This window comes from Lobosporangium transversale (assembly GCF_002105155.1).
Source record: "Lobosporangium transversale strain NRRL 3116 chromosome Unknown BCR41scaffold_19, whole genome shotgun sequence".
Classification (NCBI taxonomy): domain Eukaryota; kingdom Fungi; phylum Mortierellomycota; class Mortierellomycetes; order Mortierellales; family Mortierellaceae; genus Lobosporangium; species Lobosporangium transversale.
In genome coordinates, this window is record NW_019028997.1 from 601857 (window position 1) to 622981 (window position 21125).

A 21125-nucleotide genomic window follows, 5' to 3' on the forward strand; every position below is an offset into this window, starting at 1 on the left:
CCAGGTTCAAAAACCGAATATGAGGTTGCGTGTGTGGAGGAAAACGAACGGCTGCGCGATTTAGTTATTTTTTACAGGTGCATTGGATCACTCATCACGCCCAATTGTTTTTGGTGGCATTTTTTTAAATTTATTTTATACAACGGGGAGCCTCCATCAACGTTAGCACGTTAGAATCCCCTTGCAAGGAGAGAAAGAGTAAACGTCGAAAGATCAAAAGGCAACGTCGGAATGAATGCTTGGCTACTGCAAGTCAGTTATTTATTTGGACTGAATAATATTCAAACATCATTATGATGCTCAAGTCATCCAACCTGCTATCATTTAGACTGCTACAGTCAAAGTGGTGCTATTCTTCAGTGCCTTCGATAGCGCATGAGCTCCTTCATCCCCAATTGAGTTGCACCACAAGTTCAAAGTAGTCAGGGTTGTATTAGCCTTGAGTGCCTTTGACAGTGCAATTGCTCCTTCAGCTCCAATTGAGTTGCATGCCAAGTTCAGAGTAGTCAAAGCTGTGTTAGCCTTGAGTGCCTCTGACAGTGCAAATGCTCCTTCCTTTCCAATTAAGTTATTGGGTAAGTCCAAAGCGTTCAGGGTTGTGTTAGCCTTGAGTGCCTCTGACAGTGCAAGTGCTCCTTCATCCCCAATTGAGTTGTCCCGCAAGTTCAAAGTAGTCAGGATAGTGTTAACCTTGAGTGCATCTGACAGTGCAAGCGCTCCTTCCTCCTCAATTGAGTTGTCCTGCAAGTTCAAAGTAGTCAAGGCTGTGTTAGCCTTGAGTGCCTCTGACAGTGCAAGAGCTCCTTCCTTCTCAATTGAGTTGTGCGACAAATTCAAAGCAGCCAGGGTTGTGTTAACCTTGAGTGCCTCTGACAGTGCAAGAGCCCCTTCCTTCTCAATTGAGTTGCCTTCCAAGTTCAGGGTAGTCAAAGCGATGTTATTCTTGAGTGCCTCTGACAGTGCAAGTGTTCCTTCCTTTCCAATTAAGTTATTGGACAAGTCCAAAGCGTTCAGAGTTGTGTTAGCCTTGAGCGCCTCTGACAGTGCAAGAGCACCTTCATTCCCAATTGAGTTGCTGAACAAGTCTAAAGTAGTCAGGATAGTGTTAGCCTTAAGTGCCTCTGACAATGCAAGAGTTCCTTCGTACCCAATTGAGTTGCCCTGCAGGTCCAAAGCAGTCAAGGCTGTGTTAGCCTTGAGCGCATCTGACAGTGCAAGAGCACCTTCATTCCCAATTGAATTGCCTTCCAAGTTCAGGGTAGTCAAAGCGGTGTTATTCTTGAGTGCTTCTGACAGTGCAAGTGCTCCTTCCTTCTCAATTGAGTTGCGCGACAAGTTCAAAGCAGCCAGGGTTGTGTTAACCTTAAGTGCCTCTGACAGTGCAAAAGCCCCTTCCTTCTCAATTGAGTTGCCTTCCAAGTTCAGAGTAGCCAAAGTTGTGTTAATCTTGAGTGCCTCTGACAATGCCAGCGCTCCTTCATTCTCAATTAAGTTATTGGACAAGTCCAAAGTAGTCAAGGCTGTGATAGCCTTGAGTGCCTCTGATAGTGCAAGAGCTCCTTCATTCCCAATGGAGTTGCTGAACAAGAGCAAAGTATTCAGGGTAATGTTAGCCTTGAGTGCCTCTGACAGCGCAAGAGTTCCTTCCTTCCCAATTGAGTTGTCTTCCAAGTTCAGAGTAGTCAAGACTGTGTTAACCTTGAGTGCCTCTGACAGTGCAAGTGCTCCTTCATACCCAATTGAGTTGCCCTGCAGGTCCAAAGTAGTCAAGGCTGTCTTAGCTTTGAGTGCCTCTGACAGCGCAAGAGCTCCTTCCTTCCCAACTGAGTTGTACCGCAAGTCCAAAGCAGTCAGGGTAATGTTAGCCTTGAGTGCCTCTGGCAGTGCAAGTGCTCCTTCCTTCCCAATTGCATTAAATCTGAAGTTCAAAGAAGTCAAGGTTGTGTTCGTCTTCGACAGCAACAGAATTCCTTCCTTCCCAAGCGAGTCGTACTCCAAGTCCAAAGTGACCAAAGTTGTATTGGTCTTGAGCACTTCTAACAGTGCAAGAGCTCCTTCCTTCCCAATGGAGTTGCCCATCAAATCTAGTGTGGTCAAAGTCCTGTTAGCCTTGAGTCCCTCTGATAGTGCCATGACTCCTTTATCTCCAATTAAGTTGTTCCTCAAGTTCAAAGTAGTCAAACATCTGTTGGCCTTGAGTGCCTCTGACAGTGCCAGAGCTCCTTCAACCATAACTGAATTATCCCTCAAGTTCAACATGGTTATAGCAGTATCGGTCTTGAGTATATTTGCGAGTGATTGAAAGTCACTAGTGTTAATCAATCGAGGCTTCATCTCAATAGTTAGTTTTTGAAGGTGTGGTGGCCTGCTGAGCTGTAAACTGGGGACCTTTATAGTGTTCGGAGGTAAAACAATATGGATCGTCTTCATGCTGCTAAGTTTTGTGATGTGAACAAGCATTCCATATCGCGAGGATGTCGAAAGTAATTTCTCGGTGGTGCTTTCTTGGAACTCTCCGAGTTCAAGTCGAAGGGCCGATATACTTGACTTATTTAATACTTCCTCCAAAGCTTCAAGATCAGCTTTGGTCCAATTCCAGTTAAAGATGATATCCAACTCGTAAACACGTCTTGCATTGGTCAGCGCATTGAAGAATTCTTCAGCTGTGGTTTTGGATTTCAATGTGATGGTCACTTTGCCAAGGTACGAGTCATATTCACCGCCATTCAACTCCACTGCTTTTTCGAACGCTTTCTGTTCTGCTTCTCTATATGTCGAGCGATAGTGATCGAGACAAACCCATTTGACATGACCTGCTTCGGTCGTGATCCTGTACAAGTTACCAAGTTGATTGCCTTCATCATTTGTTTGAAAGAATGTTCCCAGTTGTCGAAGATCGGCTTCTTCAAGTACCTTATAGTCATCAATTGTGGTGATGTTGCTCAAGACCGGATGTACATTGGAAAGCGCTTCCATATATTTGACCGAGTAGTTGATAGCGGCATCGACATTCGGGATTGGTGCCAGAGAAGCCGTCGGAGACGATGTATCCTTGAGACAGTGTAAAAGGGTGAGCATGTATTTTCCATACTTGCGATAAAACTCCATACTGCTTCGAACTTCATATCCATTATGGTTGGCAATATGGATTTGGCTCTGGCTGCTTGTCGTTGCGGAGTGATCCCCACATTCACAGAGGAAATAAAGGCGAAACTTCTTTTTCAAGATATTCCTTGGATTCCACTCGGTCTGCTGGATAGGTAAAATAATAAAAAGTCGCGGGATTGGACACTCGTGTAGCTCAAGGCTCTGGACGAGGATGGCGTTAACATGCTTTTGAAGGATAGCAAGTCTGTCGAGGGCTTGACGTTGGAGTTCTTTAGGTATCTCATTACTCTTCTCCTTAGTCTCCTGTTGTTGTGGTTCCTCCAAGGAAGACAAGTTAGTGACAATATTACTATTGCTGGACTGCGACGTTCCCGTAATGATGTCCAGGATCTTGTGAGGATAGAAAGCAATGCGTGGAGGTTCGATTCTAATAGAATAAGAAAAGAAAGACATGAATGTCCAATCGAGTTCACTTATTTGGTTCTTTTTTCTTTCCAAGGCAATTGACAAGGCACCTTGATAAAGTAAATATTATACTATACCTGTTGCCATTAGAGTCTTCAAGGAATGGGATGGGATCTCCATCGGATTTGAAATGTATTGCCTCTGGAAACATGTCTCGAATGTCCGTCAAATCCACATAGAATGTCAAGTCGCCATTGCTTCGAGAGGTGGAATCAATTCTGACACAAACTTGTTCAATCGTTCCAGTGCCAGCCTGTCGGAACTGTTGGTAATGAATTTGTGTCATTTTTCTTTTTTTCTTTTTTTTGGTGATTATTCGATGAATGATGACAAGCTGAAGGGTTTTCTCATTTTCATTTTCTGAGCAATGGAGTCGCCGACCATCTTTTTTTTTTTGTCTGGCTTTACCGCTTGAGTACAAAAGTACAAGGATACAGGTCTGTCGAATGCATTCATCTGCTGTGCCTAATAAATTAGAAAAGCTATCCACATGCACATGCAGTCTTTGATTGGCTCTCAAATGATGACTACAGACACAATTAAGTGCGCCTTGGGCTGTTGATACAGTACGGACCACATAATGGCGCCGTATCATTCTCTCTTCTTGCAAATTTCCTGAAATACCACCCACCCTGACAACTGAACTAAGGTGCTTTCCTCATCCTTGTGCTTGTCCTCCCGGTCACCTTTGAGCTCTTCAACAATGTTATCTTTGTCACTGGCAGAGGGTACTTTGTGAAATATTCCTCAATCGATGGTCTACTGTAGTTGAAAGGAGTATCTGTTCCGTATAAACGCTAATGGAGGAGTTAATCCTCATGTGGGAACTAACGGAAGGCGTAGCTGGAGGGAGATCATACGGAGAGTATGGACAGTGTATAGGAGAGCGAGAAAATGAATTAAGTCCAAGGGTTCCAGGAAATGAAGTAAGGAATTTTTTTATTTTTATTTTACATTTTTTATTTTTATTTTACATTTTTTATTTTTATTTTACATTTTTTATTTTTATTCCATATTTTATTTTTTATTCCATATTTTTTATTTCGTATTTTTATTTGTTTTTTATTTATTTTATATTTATTTTGTTTAAAAAATATAGCAAGGCCAGAGTCAATAGCTGAATATCTACTTGTTCATGCTTATGCTTATGCTTCCATATGCGAAGAGAAGAAAGGCGGACATTAAGAGAACATTATGACTTGTTGATGACACTTATCGCTTGTGGAGCTGCAAATGACGAGAGTAAGCATACATTTATTTAAATGCATTGTGCTTACTATCTTTTCATATTCCACTGAATTATCTTGAATAGTACTCTTCATAATGTACTCTTACTTCATTTAATCGCAGTCAGCCTCTTCAAAGGAAAGGAGGGAAAGACAAACTTGGCTGGTGTTGTCAAGATACTCTGCCTCTATTCTTGATCAAGGGCTGGCTGCCTGTGAGCATGGGTGTGCAAATGCGGTGCCACTGTGCTTATGTTATGGGCCTTTGTCCTATTTACTTTAGCCACATCACACTACATGTTACTTGTTGCTCATTGTCCAAATAAATGTTTATTGACATATTTATTTTATTTGCTACAAGTCATCTACCCTGCCATCTTTAGAGCTGCTGGCATTTCCACTATCACAACATGCATCTACTGCAAAAGACGCATCCTTGGGGTCCGTATCTCCTTCGCTCATTGAACACATTAAGAGAGCTTTTAATGGTATTGCACTAACCTGAGATACCTCCATTGTCATTCTTGTCATCATTTGGATCATCCTTGTGTATCTCAGTTGCTGTCCCTCTATCTAACAGAGCGATAAGGTGCGAATATCTCTGCTTACTCACTTGTGCCTGCTTTAGCACCTGGCTGGTGAGCAGCGGTAGCTGCCTGCTCAATGGGGATCTTGCTCAGTTATAGGCAATATCTAATGAGAAGAACTAAAATAATTGGGGATTGGTTAGTGAGCTGAAGAGACAAAACACAACCGCACAACTTCCTTTGTGCTATTAATCTGCTCATTTCCTCAGGGGCAGGGGTCCCAGACATCCAACGATGAAAACAACCGCAATTGGATGATTCCTAACGTTCGTCATAGCCATCAGCCTCAAAGAGACAACAGGCATCGATTGCAGCACTGCCAAGAGCCAAAAAGACTCATGGGGAGGTCATAGCAAGAGACAGTCCACACCTTTTAGCATCGACTATGTGTCTCTCATGTACCCAAAGAGCAACCAACATGATGAGCAGAATTGCTTACAATATGACTCCCAGATAGGTCCAACGGGAAGTGGACTCCAAAGAAGTCGGATGAGGCCATATGGAGGAGGGACTTATTTGCACCACATTATCAACTGCGTGGTACAACAACCCCCTCATGGACCCACGAGTCTGACGGAGAACATGTCGTTCAAGCTGCTGCACCATCCATGCTCAACATGGAGAGGTGAAGACACCCAACGGAGCAAACAAGAACAACAAGCTCAAATCCAGCACCACCTCAGTCCCGGGCTCTGAGGCGAGGTCATAGCGAGAAGCAATCCAGCGCCTTAGCATAGACTGTACTCTTCTCATGTACCCACGGAGGACCCTGCTCGCATCCTTTCTCTGAAATCCGTACACACGCTATGCTTGTTCTTAGTCACAACCAATCCCTTACCTTGTGGCTATACTTCGTTTCATTGCGCTTGCTAGTCTTGATAACCTTGTAAAGCAACCTCATGTTATGGGAAGCAGGTTTGAATTGAAGACAGAAGCAATTGCTGAGCAGAGTGAATGAAGTGAGTGAAGAGGAATGTTTACGCGTCATGCCAAGAACGAGAGAGAAAAAAAAAGAAAATGGGTGTCACGTGCCTTATAGAACCAAATTACGCGTTTAATCACCACACGAATAAAATGCATGCAAGGCAGAATTCATAAGTAGATGCGCCACTCGCAGTTCTAATTTAGAGCATCTAAACGGGTGTCGAGCATCTGGTCAGGGATGACTATTTCCTGCATTTTCGACGTTCTAGTTTGGATGGCTATATTCTTGGAGTTACTGTCCAGAAAGGAGGACTTTATTTAAGGATTGACGCAGAGTATAATCAGCTTGGAGCAACATTGACTGATAGGAAGCGAAAGTGGCCATCCGATGCGGGATAGGAAAAAGTACACATTGCAACAGATGCAAGGGATTGGGAAACTCTCCAGTGCTCGGTGGTCATAGACGACAACATTCCGTGTACGATGTCAAAGGTGGATGAGAGGACCGATTTCCCAAGTGGTTAGAGAGTAACTGTACGCTCAGTGGATCAATGGAGAAGCTGTTCTGAAGAATAATATGGCATGAGGAGCCATATTAGTCCTCGAGTGGAAAGAAATATGAATGATACACCAGAATCACTCCATAAAATAAAGAAATGGATGAGATGGAGAGTCGAAGCCAAAAATAAAAAAATAAAAAAAAAAAAACATTGTATAAAAAATAGATGGAACGAATCTTTTCATTCCTACTTTTCATCATTATCCTCGAATTATCTCATGACTCAACAGTACCAACAATTCCGAAAAGCTGGCATCATTGAAGAAGTCGGTGTCAGGACTGCCTCCATCTCTGCAAGCAATGGCAACTCATCATACTATGTGTGTTTACAAGACATTCAGGATGTGTTTCCAGATGCACAGCGATTCAAGCTGGATGAACATCCCATCCTGTTCCTTCAAGACTCTAATGGCAACAGGTAAAGTATTTATTTATCGTATGTGTTGCTCAGGAACAAAAAGTAAGAGAACTCAATTGCATATCCTAAGTTTTGTTTTTACTTTTGTCCTATTAGAATCGAACCCCCATGCATTGCATTCTATCCTGACAAGATCCTGGATGTCATTACAGATGGACCACAGGTCTGCAATAATAATAGCAGCAGTAATAGTAGCAGCTCCAGCCTTAAAACGACTACGGATTTGATCCTAGAGACTAAAGAAAACGCCAAAAAGATGCTTGACTTGTTACTGGAAGCCAAAAAGAAGGACGACGAAATGCTTAAACTGCAGCAGCAAGTTCTTGACAGACTTGCTATCCTTATCCAGAACTTTGAGTTACATGAGTACCCAATCCCTCGACTCTTTATAGTCCTGCCTGTTGACACCACCAAGTGGGACCCAAGGAATATCCTGAGGAGCAAGTTCCGCCTTCATTTCCTTTGTGAATGTGGAGAGCACACTGCAACGATAAGCAAAAGCAATCAGAACCAGATCCATATTGCCAAACATGAAGGATATGACATCCGAAACAGCACAGAGTTCTTTCGCAAGTATGGAAAGTACATGCTTATCCTTTTACATTCTCTCAAAATGGGGATGCCTTTGACAGCTTCCCTGGTACCAACTCCTAATCTCGATGCCGGTATCGACTATTCGATCAAATATATGGAAGCACTCCCTAATGAGTACCCAGTCTTGAGCAAGATCAACAAAATCGGTGAGTGTGAGGCACTTGAAGAAGCCGATCTTCGGCAACTGGGGAAATTCCTTCAAAACAATGATGAAGACAAACAACTTGGCAACTTGTACAGCATCACGACAGAGACAGGCCATGTCAAATGGGTCTGTTTTGATCACTATCGCTCAACATATAGAGAAGCAGAACAAAAAGCGTTCGAAAAGGTAGTGGAGCTGAATGGCGGCGAATATGACTTGCACCTAGGCAAAGTGACCATCATATTGAAGACCAAAACAACAGCTGAAGAATTCTTCAATGTGCTGACCGATGCGAGACGTGTTTACGAGTTGGATATCAGTTTTGACTGGAATTGGAGTAAAAGTGATCTTGAAGCATTTGAAGAAGCACTAAAGAAGTCAAGTGTATCGATCCTTCGGCTTGAACTCGGAGAGTTTCAAGAAAGCACCACCAAAGAAATACTTTCAATGGCTCCCAGATATGGAATGCTTGTTCACATCATAGAACTTAGCAGCATGAAGGCGATCCATATTGTTTTACCTCCGAACACTATAAAGGCCCCCAGTTTACGACTCAGCAGGCCACCACACCTTCAAAAGCTAACTATTGAGATGAAGCCTCGAGAGATTGATGCTAGTGACTTTCGATCACTCGCAAATACACTCAGGGACGATAACGCTATTACTACGTTGAACTTGAAGGGCCTTTCAATTGGGGATGAATAAGTTCTGGAACTATCAGAAGCACTCAAGACTAACAAGACTTTGACCACGCTGGATTTGATGTGCAACCGAATTGGGAAGGAAGGAGCTCTTGCACTGTTAGAAGCACTCAAGACTAATACAACTTTGATTACTTTGGACATGGAGTACGACTCGCTTGGAAAGGAAGGGGCTCTGTTACTGTCGAAGACGAATACAACTTTGACTTGTTTGGACTTCAGTAGTAAATCAATTGGGGATGAAGGAGCTCTTGCACTGTCAGAGGCGCTCAAGATCAACACAACCTTGACTACTTTGAACTTGCGTTACAGCTCAATTGGGAAGAAAGGAGCTCTTGCACTGTCAGATGCACTTAAGACTAACACAACCTTGAGTATTTTGCGCTTGAGGCACAACTTAATTGGGAAGGAAGGGGCTCTTGCGCTGTCAGAGGCACTCAAGGCCAACACATCCTTGACTACTTTGGACTTGTTCAGCAACGCCATTGGGAAGGAAGGAGCTCTTGCGCTGTCAGAGGCACTCAAAGCTAACGCTACCTTGACAACTCTGGACTTGAGGTACAACTCAATTGGGAATAAAGGAACATTTGCATTATCAGAGGCACTCAAGGCTAACGCATCCTTGACTACTTTGGACTTGAGGCACAACTCAATTGGGGATGATGGGGCCCTTGCACTGTCAGAGGCACTCAAGGTCAATACAACTTTGACTACTTTGAACTTGCATTACAACTCAATTGGGAAGGAAGGAGTTCTTGCGCTGTCAGAAGCGCTCAAGACTAACGCCACATTGACTAAATTGGACTTGAGGGACAACTCAATTGGAAAGGAAGAAGCCCTTGCACTGTCTGAGGTGCTCAAGACTATTGCGGCGCGGATCCGTTTTACGTGAGGGTATCTTTACTGACATCCAAAATTGCCGGCGGCGTAACACATTCGAAGTTGACTGATGAATATGAGCCATCATTAGATTTATTTGATGATTTGGTTAGCAATGTAATCTTGATAGCTAAGAATATTAGTTTGACCAAATAAGTTAGTGGCTGCTGGAAGCAAACGCTCATAACATTGGTGGCTTTTGATCCTTCGATGTCTGGTCCCTCTCTTTGCAAGAGAATCCTAACATACCAATGCTGCTAAGAGTTCGTTTTATTTGGCAGCATCATAGGTATAGAGCTATGAGAATGGGTTAATGATCGCCTGGAAACAACCGTAGTATGTTTAACGCCCGCTATCCATTCAATACTGTTCTCATCTAAACTGCTCTTGTTACAATAGCTTCTCATCTAAAATGTGTGCGGTCGAATGATCGATTCAATAGAATACCAATGTACAGCGCCTTGCACTTAGTCATCAATCATTAAATAAGCTTTGTACCATTGCACCCTTCAAACTTTAACAATGGCTGGAGCCGATCGTCTGATGAGGGCCATTTTTATTTTATTTTGTTAATGTCGCCGCTCCCTTAAGGATTTCTATGATGGCAAGCACTGGAACAGAATGCAAGTGTTCTTACTAAAGAAAGCAATGTTGCAATGAACACTTTACTGCAGATCAGCAAATTATTTGGAATAAGTTATTTTCCTACACTATTCAAATACTATTGTGATGGTCGCCTCTAGTAGTGCAAGAGCTCCTTCCTTTCCAATTGGGTTCCTCCACAAATCCAAGGCAGTCAAAGCTATATTAGTCTTGAGTGCCATTGACAATGCAAGGGCTCCTTCATTCCCAATTGAGTTGTCGGACAAGTCCAAACCAGTTAAGGTTGTGTTAATCTTGAGAGCCTCTGACAGTGCAAGAGCTCCTTCATTCCCAATTGAGTTGTATCCCAGTTTCAAGGTAGTCAAAGTAGTGTTAGTCGCGAGCGTCTCTGACAGTGCAAGAACTCCTTCTTTCCCAATTGAATTGTTTCCCAGGCCTAGAGCGGTCAAAGTAGTGTTAACCTTGAGTGCCTCTGACAGTGCAAGGGCTCCTCCATTCCCAATTGAGTTGTAATGCAGGTTCAAGAAGGTCAAAGTGACGTTAGTCTTGAGCGCTTCTGACAGTGAATGAGCTCCTTCTTCCCCGATTGCATTGCTGGACAAGTGTAAAATAGTCAAAGTGGTGTTAGTCATGAGTGCCTCAGATAGTGCAAAAGCTCCTTCTTTTCCCATTGAGTTGCTGGACAAGTTTAAGGTAGTCAAATTAGTGTTAGACTTGAGCGCCTCTGACAGTGCAAGAGCTCCTTCATTCCCAATCGAGCTGTTCCTCATGTCCAAAGTGGTTAAAACCGTGTCGGTCTTGAGCGCATTTACAAGTACTCGAAGTTCACTAGGTTCAATCCTCCGAGATCTCAGCTCAATTGATAACTTGTGAAGGTTTGGTGATCTTTCGAGTCTTAGGGTGGAGAACTCGATAGATTTTGGGGGTAGGATAATATGAACCGCCCCCAAGATGGGAAGCCCTATGATACGAGAAAGTATTTGATATCGCGTAGATGACGAAAAAAACTTCCAGATATTACTTTCTTGAAACTCTCCGAGTTCAAGCTGAAGGATCGATATACTTGACCCTCTAAGTACTTCTCTTAATGCTTCAAGATCAGCTGTAGTCCAATTCCATCTGAATGTAATATCCAACTCGTAAATTCGCTCTACATTCGCCAGCGCATCATAGAATTCTTTAGCTGCGGTTCTGGATTTTAACGTGATAGTTACTTTGCCAATCTGCAAGTCATATTCACCGCCGCCATTCAACTCCATTGCTTTCTCAAACGCTATCTGTTCTTCGTCTCTATACATCGAAAGATAGTGATCAAAACAAACCCACTTGGCATGCCCTGTTTCCGATGTGACTCTGTACAAGCTGCCAAGTTTATTTTCTCCATTCTTGGTTTGAAGAAATGTACCCAGTTGCCGAAGATCTGCCCCTTCAAGTTCAAGGGCCACATAGTCATCAACTGCGTTGATGTTCTTCAAGGCCGAATACTCATTTGCGAGCGCTTTCATATAGTCGAGCGAATAATTGATACCAGCATCGAGATATGAGGTTGGCATCAGAGAAGCCGTCATGGGCATTTCCAACTTGAGCCACTGTAAAAGGATGACCATGTATTTCCCATACTTGCGGAAGAACTCTATACTGCTTCGAACTCCATATCCATAATGTTGAGTAATGTGAATTTGGCTCTGATTTCTATCGCTTGCTGATGCGGTATGATCTCCACACTCGCAAAGGAAATGAAGGCGAAACTTTTTCCCCAAGACATTTCTTGGGTCCCACTTGTCAGTATCGTCAGGCAAGATTATAAAGAGTCGAGGGACTGGGTGCTCGTGTAGTTCAAAGTTCTGAGCGAGGGCGGCGCTGACGTGCTTTTGAAGGATGGCGCATCTATAGGGGGATTGATATTGCAGTTTAAGCATCTCATCGTCCTTCTTTTTGGTCTCCTGTTGCAGCTTAAGCATTTCAAATTGCACTTTAAGCATCTCCGATTGTAGTTGAAGCATTTGCTGCAGTCCAGATGTTCCGTCGCCCTGCTTATCGATCTTTTGCGGTAACTCTATACTCTTTTCGGAGTTAAATATCTCGGTTTGTCCAATGTTGTGAGGAGTGAGGGATGACTCGAAAGATGGAGGAGCCGTGTTTGATAATGATAAAGGAAGATCTTGGGATGTTAGGTTGGTCGACTTCTCCAAGAAAGGTAAAGTGAGGACAATGTTACTGTTACTGTTACTGTACTGGGGTACTCCCGTAATGACGTCCAGGACCTTGTCAGGATAGAAAGCAATCCGTGGAGGCTCGATTCTAATGGGGCAGAAAAATAAATTAATTTGTTCCTGAGTTGATGTTAGGCACATTCGAAGTCATGATAGGACAAACAAACGCTCTCACCTGTTGCCATCACGGTCTTGGAGGAACAGGATGGGATGTCCATCCAACTTGAATCGCTGTGCATCTGGAAACACATCCTGAATGTCTTGCAAACACACATAGTATGACGAGTCGCCATTTCTTGCAGAGATGGAAGCAATCCTGACACCAACTTCTTCAATGATGTCGCTGTCAGCTTTTCGGAATCGTTGGTATTGTTGAGTCATCTTGGAGATTATTTGATAAAGGATGATGAAAAGGATGAAGAAGATGAAAAGATTCATCCATTTTATACATTGAGCATGGAATGCATTTTTTTTTTTGAATTCCATTTCGCCCGAGTTTGCAAGGGTCTCTTATCCCTTCGTCTGTTTCCAGAACAAATTTGTTCCAGATTTTTATGGGCACTAAATGCACGTAACGCCATATGATAAATGTCAGTAAAAGAGGTTGGAATCGAGATGTTTATTCTTCATTTATTACTTTATCTTGCGTTTTTTTGTGAGGGAGGGTGAGCATAGGCGGTTGGTGTGATATTGAGGGCTAAAGGTCTTTGATATCATGATATTCAAGAAAACAATTTCTGGAGGAGAATAGGCAGAGAGGGACATTACACTTCACACATTTCCACGGCGCTGGAGTCTTGGCTTTGTAATTAGAATCCTTTAGTATATTTGTCTTGTAGCGGCAGAGAACGCAATTCGGCCTGCCTTCAATACTAACCGGGAGATGGGCCCCTGGAGACAAACGAATGAAAAGGGAGTGAATCTACGAACTTACTCAACTTTTTCATCAATGACTTCTACGTCGTTCTCTTGGATTCTTGTCAGGGCCTGGTGAACAATAGAGAAAGACAATTCGTCGTTCTCTGCATGTGTGGTTCTATTGGGTTCTTTAGTATGTTCGAATTTATCAAAAGACAAAAGGAACAATGGAATGAAGGCATCAGGGTAACCATATCATGCGTAATGCTCGGCACGAACCCCCATCCGATGTAAAATTGGTCTGTGGATAGATTTCGCTTGGGAGAATAGGGATGGTTCTCATAGCCAGTTATTGTGGAAAACTTCTTTATTTGAAAATCGAGGAATCCTTCAGGAAGTGCCTTTTCGCTTGACTCTTACAAACTCGTTGCAGTAACAGATGCTAGCCTTGCATGGGTCCACTTGGTTGTGATTCCATCCTTTGTCTAAAAGTGACTTGATCTTTGTTGGAAATGGAGAATGCTCTTGCATGAAGGTAAATTTAATGTTTATGACCTGAGATTGATACTCTGATCAAGCAGAGCAGTTTATTGACATGATTAATATTGAATCCAAGAGCACGCCTAGAGCTATAGATATGAATAGCATAGCATAACGATATCAATGCACTACCACTATTTTCTCTTGGAGGATCTTTAGAGGCTTGGAATCTAAGCTTTGGCGCTTTTCTCATCTTGATCATGTTTGAGCTCATTGACAATGTTATTGTCTTTGTCCCTGGCAGAACAGAGACAATCGGAAAGAACTATTGTTCAACTGTTCATTTTTGCTTCCATAAATCTTGCTGTTTCCCATGAACGATATGGATAAGTTCAAGAATGCATGATATTCTCCTCAAAAGATGAACATTACATGTCTTGGTATTGTTTTCCTGGAGTAAATTACAGAGCTATTCGTCTTTCTCTCAGATGGTACCTTGGAACGTTGCAATGATTGAACGGTGCCGATATTGAGGTATTTAAAAAAGCATCTCCTTAGGCGGCTGCTTCCAGCACCAATGTGCGAAGCATCCATCATTAGACCTCTCCCTCAATCTATCTCCAAAAGTCTGATCTTACTGAACATTGCTCACTTGACCTTCTGTCCCGCAGGCTAGGAAAGAGAAAACTAAACAGTCTACTGCTAAACATTTAGTCCAGTTTACCTGCCTGCAATGCTACGGGGTTCGCTAATATCTCAAACCCCCGTCTGTATTAAAGCTTGTCTCTCTTTGTTCGCTTGTCTTGAGTAAAAAAAAAAAAAAAAAAAGACGAGATTGAATATGCTTACCTGATAGAGGACATTGCGTAATGATATACGAAGTATCGTTTGCGAATGCAGCGTGGAAAGAAAGGCTTACTCTTAGGTCAAGAGATCCCTTTATCTAAATGATAGTTTCGAGTGTGATGACTGATTTATTTTCCATTACCATTCAAGGGTTAGGATGCGCGTGCAGAGGGGTAGGTTGATCCGCAACAACAACAATAACAACAACAGCAACAGCATCGTTGAAGTCAAAAGTCTTTTTTTTTATTCCTTTTCTTTTTGCTTTGATTTCATCCTTGAGATCAGGCACATTAGTATGTGCCTCTACCATGGCTTTGAAACGCACTAGAAATGGGTCATTTGAATTACAAAGCAAAAAAAGCTTCAGTTGTTGTCAACCATTGTTTTTTTTTTTTTCTGTTGTTAAGAGAACAGTGTTGATGTTACTGAACGTAGCTGGATATCAGAAGCGAAAGGAAAAGACAAGGAAACAGGGATAAGGGCGTTGAAAGCAAATAGTCGGTGAATGTTTGAGTGAACTATAGACTACGAGCATACTGGCATACTGGTGGATGCGCTGTGCTTTAAGCGCCACCAAATAATTGGTGGCGACTGCAATTATGCACAGCACATTTAATAGGGAGCAAAGCTGTAAATATATACATGCATGCAGTGCTACGCGTTCCTTTGGGTTCAAACAGTCACACAATTAATAAAACTGACACAATTTGTTGATAAGGATGTCGAATGGTGACGGCAAGGGGGAATGTGGTGCATTTAAGGCTGATTATTAGAAGTCACCCTAGGTTAATGATAATGAAAGCGGATAAGCTATTTATAGCATTCATAATGCGACCTTGGCACCCAGTAGTACTTTTTTTTGTTTGTTTGTTTGTTTGAACAAAACAAACAAAAGAGAACGTAGGGCTACGGGGGCTAAAAGGATAGCGGCTAATTTATTTGGATGCTATGCTGTATATGGTATGATATATGCCTTTTTTTTTATTGCAAGAGAGGTATTATATTCATTTGAAGGGAAGAGGAGTGACAACCATTGTATATATATATAATATAAATGAATCTATATAGGGTTATAGGATTATGGATGATTTCTAAGTCTTTGTTGTATATATTTTATATAGTTTTAGATGGTGAACAGGCTTGACAGTAAGATTACTGATCCTGCGACCAATACAGCCTGGGTCTTTGGAAGGGCTGCAGGGTTGATGATGAGCCCATTCGCATTGTTAGGGTGGCTATTCCTATTGTTTGCAGAAGTTTCATTGCCACTGCTTCCACTCAATTTGAAAGTGCCTGCGCCTTCCCTATAGGGCTTGCCATCATTCAAACACTGAGCAATTGGTTGCATCACAAGGCTCTTGGTCTCATAAGCAACAGGCAACACACCGTTCAGGGCAACGTCCACCTCTTGAGCGAATAGATCGTGTTGCAAAACAATGAACCCAGTACTGAGAGATGGGATCTTGGTGAGCCAAGTTTTGAAGGTATCGACAACGGATTGAGGTGTAGCAGTGCCACCAGGGATGTTCCAGTCGTTTGTATCAAATCCCTGTGTCCAGATAGAGGTCTTCAGTCCAAGCTGAGTAGCAATATTGCGAACACGAGCATCAATATCGCCTAAAAATAAAAAAATAAAATAAAAAAAAGAAGCATAGGAATGTGTTAGGGTTGCAACTAATCCGCTTTGAAATAAACATTAAGACTATTGACAAAGCCAACCCCCATTATGAATTACCGAAGGGAGGACGCCAGTAAAGAGGAGTGACACCGATGACATCAAAGATTGCCTTCTCCGTCCACTTGAGTTCAGCAACGATCTGCTCATTGGTCAGGCTGGTCATGGAGTGGTGAGACCAGGTGTGGATGGCAATGTGGTGTCCCTCATCATAAGCACGCTTCAAAGTGGCGGGGTAGCTGATAGCACGAGAACCGACGATGAACAGTGTGGCTTTCTGGTTGTGAGCAAGGAGGTTATCGTAAAGACGAGGTGAATCAGGCGAAGGACCGTCTGGAGTTGAAAATAAAAGTAAAAATAAACAGTCATACGTTAGGTAATTGTGCCGGTTTAATTGTTAAACAAAGGCTTTTTTAACAATGTCAAATACTTCAAACTGCCAATGTACTCCTTTGAGGGAAATGAGGCGAGGAACAATAAAAATAAAGAAAAATAGTAATAATAATAATTGTATGTAAATAAAGCCATTCTTATTCTTACCATCGTAGGTCAAGCCCCAGGTACCTGGAGTAGGGCATGTGGTGATGTCGTCGGAGGCTTCACACTTTTGACAAGTCCACCAACATTGTTCCTTTGGAAGACTGGAGGTGGGGTTAGGACAAACACCTTCATTAGAGGGAGGGAAGACAGGGGCCTTTGAGAGATCGACCAGCTTTAACCACTCCTGGACTTGTGGATCCTGTGTGAAGGGAACGCAATCAATGGTTGGGTATTTTCCCTTTTCAACAGGGGTGTATTGTTGAGGGCAAGTAGGGCCAGCTCTCTTGTCTAGATGAGTATGACCATGGGAATGAGCAGAGACAAGGGAGAGGGAAGAGGAAAGGGAGAGGATTGCAGCTGCAACTGTGAAGCTGATCTTGACCATAATTGCTGATGATATGATATGATATATGATATGAAAGAAAAAAAAAATAAAAAATAAAAAATAAAAAAGTTCAGGGATGGGTAGGACTGAAGAGTGTGGGAAAGAGGAGGAAGAAGTGAATGAAAAAAAGATATTTTTAAGAGGAATGTCTAGTAAAGAGATGAAAGAAGATATAAAGATAAAGAAGATGAAGATGAAGGGGCCACTTTTTATATACGAATCAAAGGTGCAAAGGAATGACCGTTGGGGAAGCAGTGACGAAAGATTCGATCCGATCCAATGCAAAATACAGATACGATATCCATGTAAACATCGACATAAACATAAACATATAAACATAGACATAAACAATTACAAATGATGCTAAATTACAAAGAATGATTTCAGGACAGGTGTCCCCCCCTGACAATGCAGAGCTATTGTTACATGTCTGTTACTTCCTCATTGTCTTTAGTGTGTTTGTCGATATTATTTTTAAACCGTTAGACTTGGATCGCCCCTTTGCTTAGTCTCCATTTGGATGACAAAATACAACTTTTACTGTCATTCTTTGCCATGAATGGTGTCTAGTCTGGCCAAGTGGACAGGGTGCACCATTACGGAGTTGTAATTTAGTTAAATGTGCCATATTTTATTTTACATGTACATGTACATGTATACACACATATACATATTATATATATACATGTTATATTACATTTATATTATTACTGCATCTTTATATGTTATATCTGTACAGTCTACTAGACTACTACATGTACGCCATGTAGAAGGAAAAGCCAGATGTTATAAATATATATACCAACAACTCGTCTTCGTGAATGAATAAAGTGTCCATGTACGCACAGACATGCTAAAAAAGTTTTTTCCCCGTCTGCATCCCTGTCTACTCCATCTCTTCCTTACTCTGTACACATGCTCTGTTCTGGGGGAGAAGAAACATCCACTGCCAACTACACTCATGTAAAAAGGTACATTGGTATAAAAAATATCATTACAGAAAAGCATACATCCACTTTTATACATTTCATACAGGAGACATGTACATTGTACGGCTCTACCTGTAACAACGCACATAAACAGTAGTAGAACCCATTGTTAAAGTGGTCCCTATTCCATATATTATTATTCCTCGGTCGAATGACAATTCATGCATAGCAAAGTGGCGATGCTGGAATCGAGAAATGGGCACATCTTTTCATCTTTTCATCATCCATCGAATAATCACCACCAAAAACGACACTACATCTGTACTAACAGTTCTGAATGGCTGGCAACAACATCATTGGAAAAGTTTATGTCAGAACCGCCTCTGCCTCTGTAAGCAACGGTAACTCGTCATACAATGTCAATCCGAGAGACATTCGACACATGTTTCCAGATGCAATGCGCTTCAAGCTGGATGGACGTCCCATCTCATTTCTCAAAGACTCTGATGCCTCTGAAAAAAAAAAAAGAAAAGAAAAAAAAAAAAGAGTCTGCGCATGGCATTCTATCCTAACGAGATCCTGGACGTCATTACAGGAGTACGCAGCTCAGCAACAGCAATGTTGCCATCAGTATGTCTTGCTTGAGGGAGTCAGTAAACCCGGCCTCGCAGGATCTTCCTTTAGTATCATCAAATACGACTACTCCATCTTTCAATTCTTCCCTCACTACCCCCAATAATGGACAAACCGAGATGATCAACACTAGTCTTGGAAAGGGTATAGAGCTATTGCTAGAGGTCAAAGACTAGAGCGACGAAAGCCTCAAATTATAATTAGATGCCGAGGTGAAAGACTACCAAATGCTTAAACTGCAATCGGAGGTACTTAGGCTACAGCAGGAGAGTAGGACGAAGAATAATGAAATACTTAAACTGCAACGTCAAGCCCTCGACAGACTTGACATCCTTCAGAAACATGTTAACGTTATTCGCATCCAGAACTTTGAGCAAAACGAGTATTCAATCCCTTGACTCTTAAAAATCTTGCCTGTTGATACAGCCAAGTAGAATTAGAACAAGAGGCGTTTGGAAATGCGGTGAAATTGAATGGCAACACATATGACTTTGTAAATTAACCATCACATTGGAATCCAGAATTACAGCCCAACAACTCTTTGATACGTTGACCAACGCGAGACGTCTTTACGGGTTGGACAGCACATTCAATTGGAATTAGGCCAAAGCTGATTTTGAAGCGTTTGAGAAAGTACTAAGGAAGTCAAATGCATCAATCCTTTGACTTGAACTTGGGGGCTTCCAAGGAAGTACTGGAGCTTCATTATATTGAAGCTACTGGAATTTGAATACTTGTAAATTCACTCAAGGCCCAACCTAGCCTTGACCTGCTTGGATTTGAACGACAAAATAATTGGAGATGAAGAAACTCTTATACTGTCAGAGGCACTCAAGACTAACAGCACTCTGGCCCTTGTAAAACAGTCTAATGAAAGTAAGTGTATATGAACTAATTTTGAGGCTTTCCCAGATACAATTGACTGGTTTGAAGTTGGAAATAGTATTTGTATAGCGAATAAATATAGTTTAGTTTCAATAAATAATGATCCGCAGCCAAGCGCTCATTGCGAGGTTGCATTTTGATCCATTTTCTTCAATCCTTAAACTCAATTCTTCTTCCCGCTCTCTTATATACCATCCTTACTATCCGTATATGCTCCCCTAATCATCTACAGCAATGCCTTCCATATGTTTTCACAAATGAGTTAGCCTTCCTTTGTCGCGTTTCCAAGCATTCTCCAAATGTTTCCCCGACTGAATAGATCTTAGCCTGAAAATTTACTTGTCCAAGTCGCTCTTTATGTGCGGCTCTTCCAAATGAGTTTTGCATGATCCTCTCCCCCTGAAAGAATATTTCATGGTAAGCTATATAGCTCCATTAACAAGTCTCTCCTGCTCGCCTTGATTGAACAACAAAGAAAAAATAAAAAGGCATTGAATACGAAATGGGTCATTGTTTGCCTTCATAGAGGCGAGAAGTCCGAGTCGGCCAACACAAAAGGATCCCCAAGCCATGCAGAGGGGTTTGGTCCTGCCGTTCAGAGTAAGAATAGCGATGGAATCGTCGTTACAACAGCATGGCCAGGTTAAATGATCATCTTCACCTTTCTCCCTTTGAGCAATCTCTCTCATCGACTGAGTAAGAAGGGTGCTTACTAATACTGGAGAAGGATTTCGCTATTGAATGCCGCAGTCAACCGAAAGATCTACAGAATGGCTAGAAAACATTGAGCTTGAAGGCGCGCGTGGTAGTGGGAGAGCCGCGATTCGAAAGAACATTCCACTCACTCCACCAACTGTCCTTCTGTACACCTCACACCTGCCTAGTATATATCACCCGCGACATGGATACAGCTCATAACAAACAGTAAAGGATGCGTCTTGAAGCCAATAATCAGTGTTTTGACCCAGCTGCATCCCTTCGCAAATGTGATGGCAAGTAAGTTGGGAGACGTGGTAATACCGGCAGACAGTAACATGCTTGCATCCAAAGTATAAAAGCACGTCAATTATCTGATAGCCTTTCTTCAGTTGCATATTTTTTATGGTGTTTGCAAATTACTTGAGATACTTGATTGAGCATGGCAGGCCATAGAATTGTTGCATAGTAATTATAAATGACGAGCTACCAACAACACCAAAGAAAGCGGAAGGAGGTAGAGCATCATATTGCTACTCTTTGCGTTGGACCAATCAATGCTATCTGCCAACTATCCTCATCCAAGACTTTGAACTACACGAGTATCTAATCCCTCGACTCTTCATTGCTCAAGACTAGACCACTTTGGCCACTTTGGACTTGTCCTTCAATTCAATCGGGGATGAAGGAACTCATGCGCTGTCAAAGGCACTCAAGGATAACACTGCTTTGACTGTATTGGCCTAAATGAAAGTGAGATGGCTGATTTAATCATC

At 42.1% G+C, this 21125-nt stretch overlaps 7 protein-coding genes across 7 annotated transcripts; 3 read left to right on the forward strand and 4 right to left on the reverse strand.

Moving 5' to 3' along the window:
- Positions 1-267: 267 nt before the first annotated feature.
- On the reverse strand, positions 268-4008 carry BCR41DRAFT_422309 (hypothetical protein). The gene is made up of 2 exons (XM_022030138.1): positions 3651-4008; positions 268-3535 (listed from the first exon to the last, which is right to left on the reverse strand). The coding sequence occupies exons 1-2, from the start codon at positions 3857-3859 to the stop codon at positions 325-327; spliced, it is 3420 nt and encodes a 1139-aa protein (XP_021881291.1). The 5' UTR covers positions 3860-4008; the 3' UTR covers positions 268-324.
- A 1145-nt stretch (positions 4009-5153) lies between these two features.
- On the reverse strand, positions 5154-5885 carry BCR41DRAFT_396508 (hypothetical protein; the record flags this gene model as incomplete). The annotated part of the gene is made up of 3 exons (XM_022028811.1): positions 5154-5256; positions 5409-5470; positions 5826-5885. The coding sequence occupies 3 exons, from the start codon at positions 5883-5885 to the stop codon at positions 5154-5156; spliced, it is 225 nt and encodes a 74-aa protein (XP_021881292.1).
- A 1202-nt stretch (positions 5886-7087) lies between these two features.
- BCR41DRAFT_396509 (hypothetical protein) lies at positions 7088-9619 on the forward strand (the record flags this gene model as incomplete). Its single annotated transcript, XM_022028812.1, has 3 exons — positions 7088-7287; positions 7384-8642; positions 8733-9619. 3 exons carry the CDS (start codon positions 7088-7090, stop codon positions 9617-9619), a joined length of 2346 nt encoding a protein of 781 aa, XP_021881293.1.
- A 697-nt stretch (positions 9620-10316) lies between these two features.
- On the reverse strand, positions 10317-10842 carry BCR41DRAFT_336780 (hypothetical protein; the record flags this gene model as incomplete). Its single annotated transcript, XM_022022044.1, has 1 exon — positions 10317-10842. A coding segment is annotated over one exon (526 nt), but the record flags the coding sequence as incomplete, so codon positions are not given.
- A 1300-nt stretch (positions 10843-12142) lies between these two features.
- Positions 12143-14137, forward strand: BCR41DRAFT_386652 (hypothetical protein; the record flags this gene model as incomplete). The annotated part of the gene is made up of 5 exons (XM_022027817.1): positions 12143-12406; positions 13246-13412; positions 13475-13570; positions 13773-13815; positions 13931-14137. Exons 1-5 carry the CDS (start codon positions 12323-12325, stop codon positions 14135-14137), a joined length of 597 nt encoding a protein of 198 aa, XP_021881295.1. The 5' UTR covers positions 12143-12322.
- Positions 14138-15574: 1437 nt separating this feature from the next.
- Positions 15575-17452, reverse strand: BCR41DRAFT_354066 (hypothetical protein). Its single transcript, XM_022024249.1, has 3 exons — positions 16822-17452; positions 16342-16614; positions 15575-16223 (listed from the first exon to the last, which is right to left on the reverse strand). Exons 1-3 carry the CDS (start codon positions 17204-17206, stop codon positions 15730-15732), a joined length of 1152 nt encoding a protein of 383 aa, XP_021881296.1. The 5' UTR covers positions 17207-17452; the 3' UTR covers positions 15575-15729.
- A 1020-nt stretch (positions 17453-18472) lies between these two features.
- Positions 18473-18944, forward strand: BCR41DRAFT_396512 (hypothetical protein; the record flags this gene model as incomplete). The annotated part of the gene is made up of 2 exons (XM_022028813.1): positions 18473-18614; positions 18712-18944. The coding sequence occupies 2 exons, from the start codon at positions 18473-18475 to the stop codon at positions 18942-18944; spliced, it is 375 nt and encodes a 124-aa protein (XP_021881297.1).
- Between the last annotated feature and the right edge of the window lie 2181 nt (positions 18945-21125).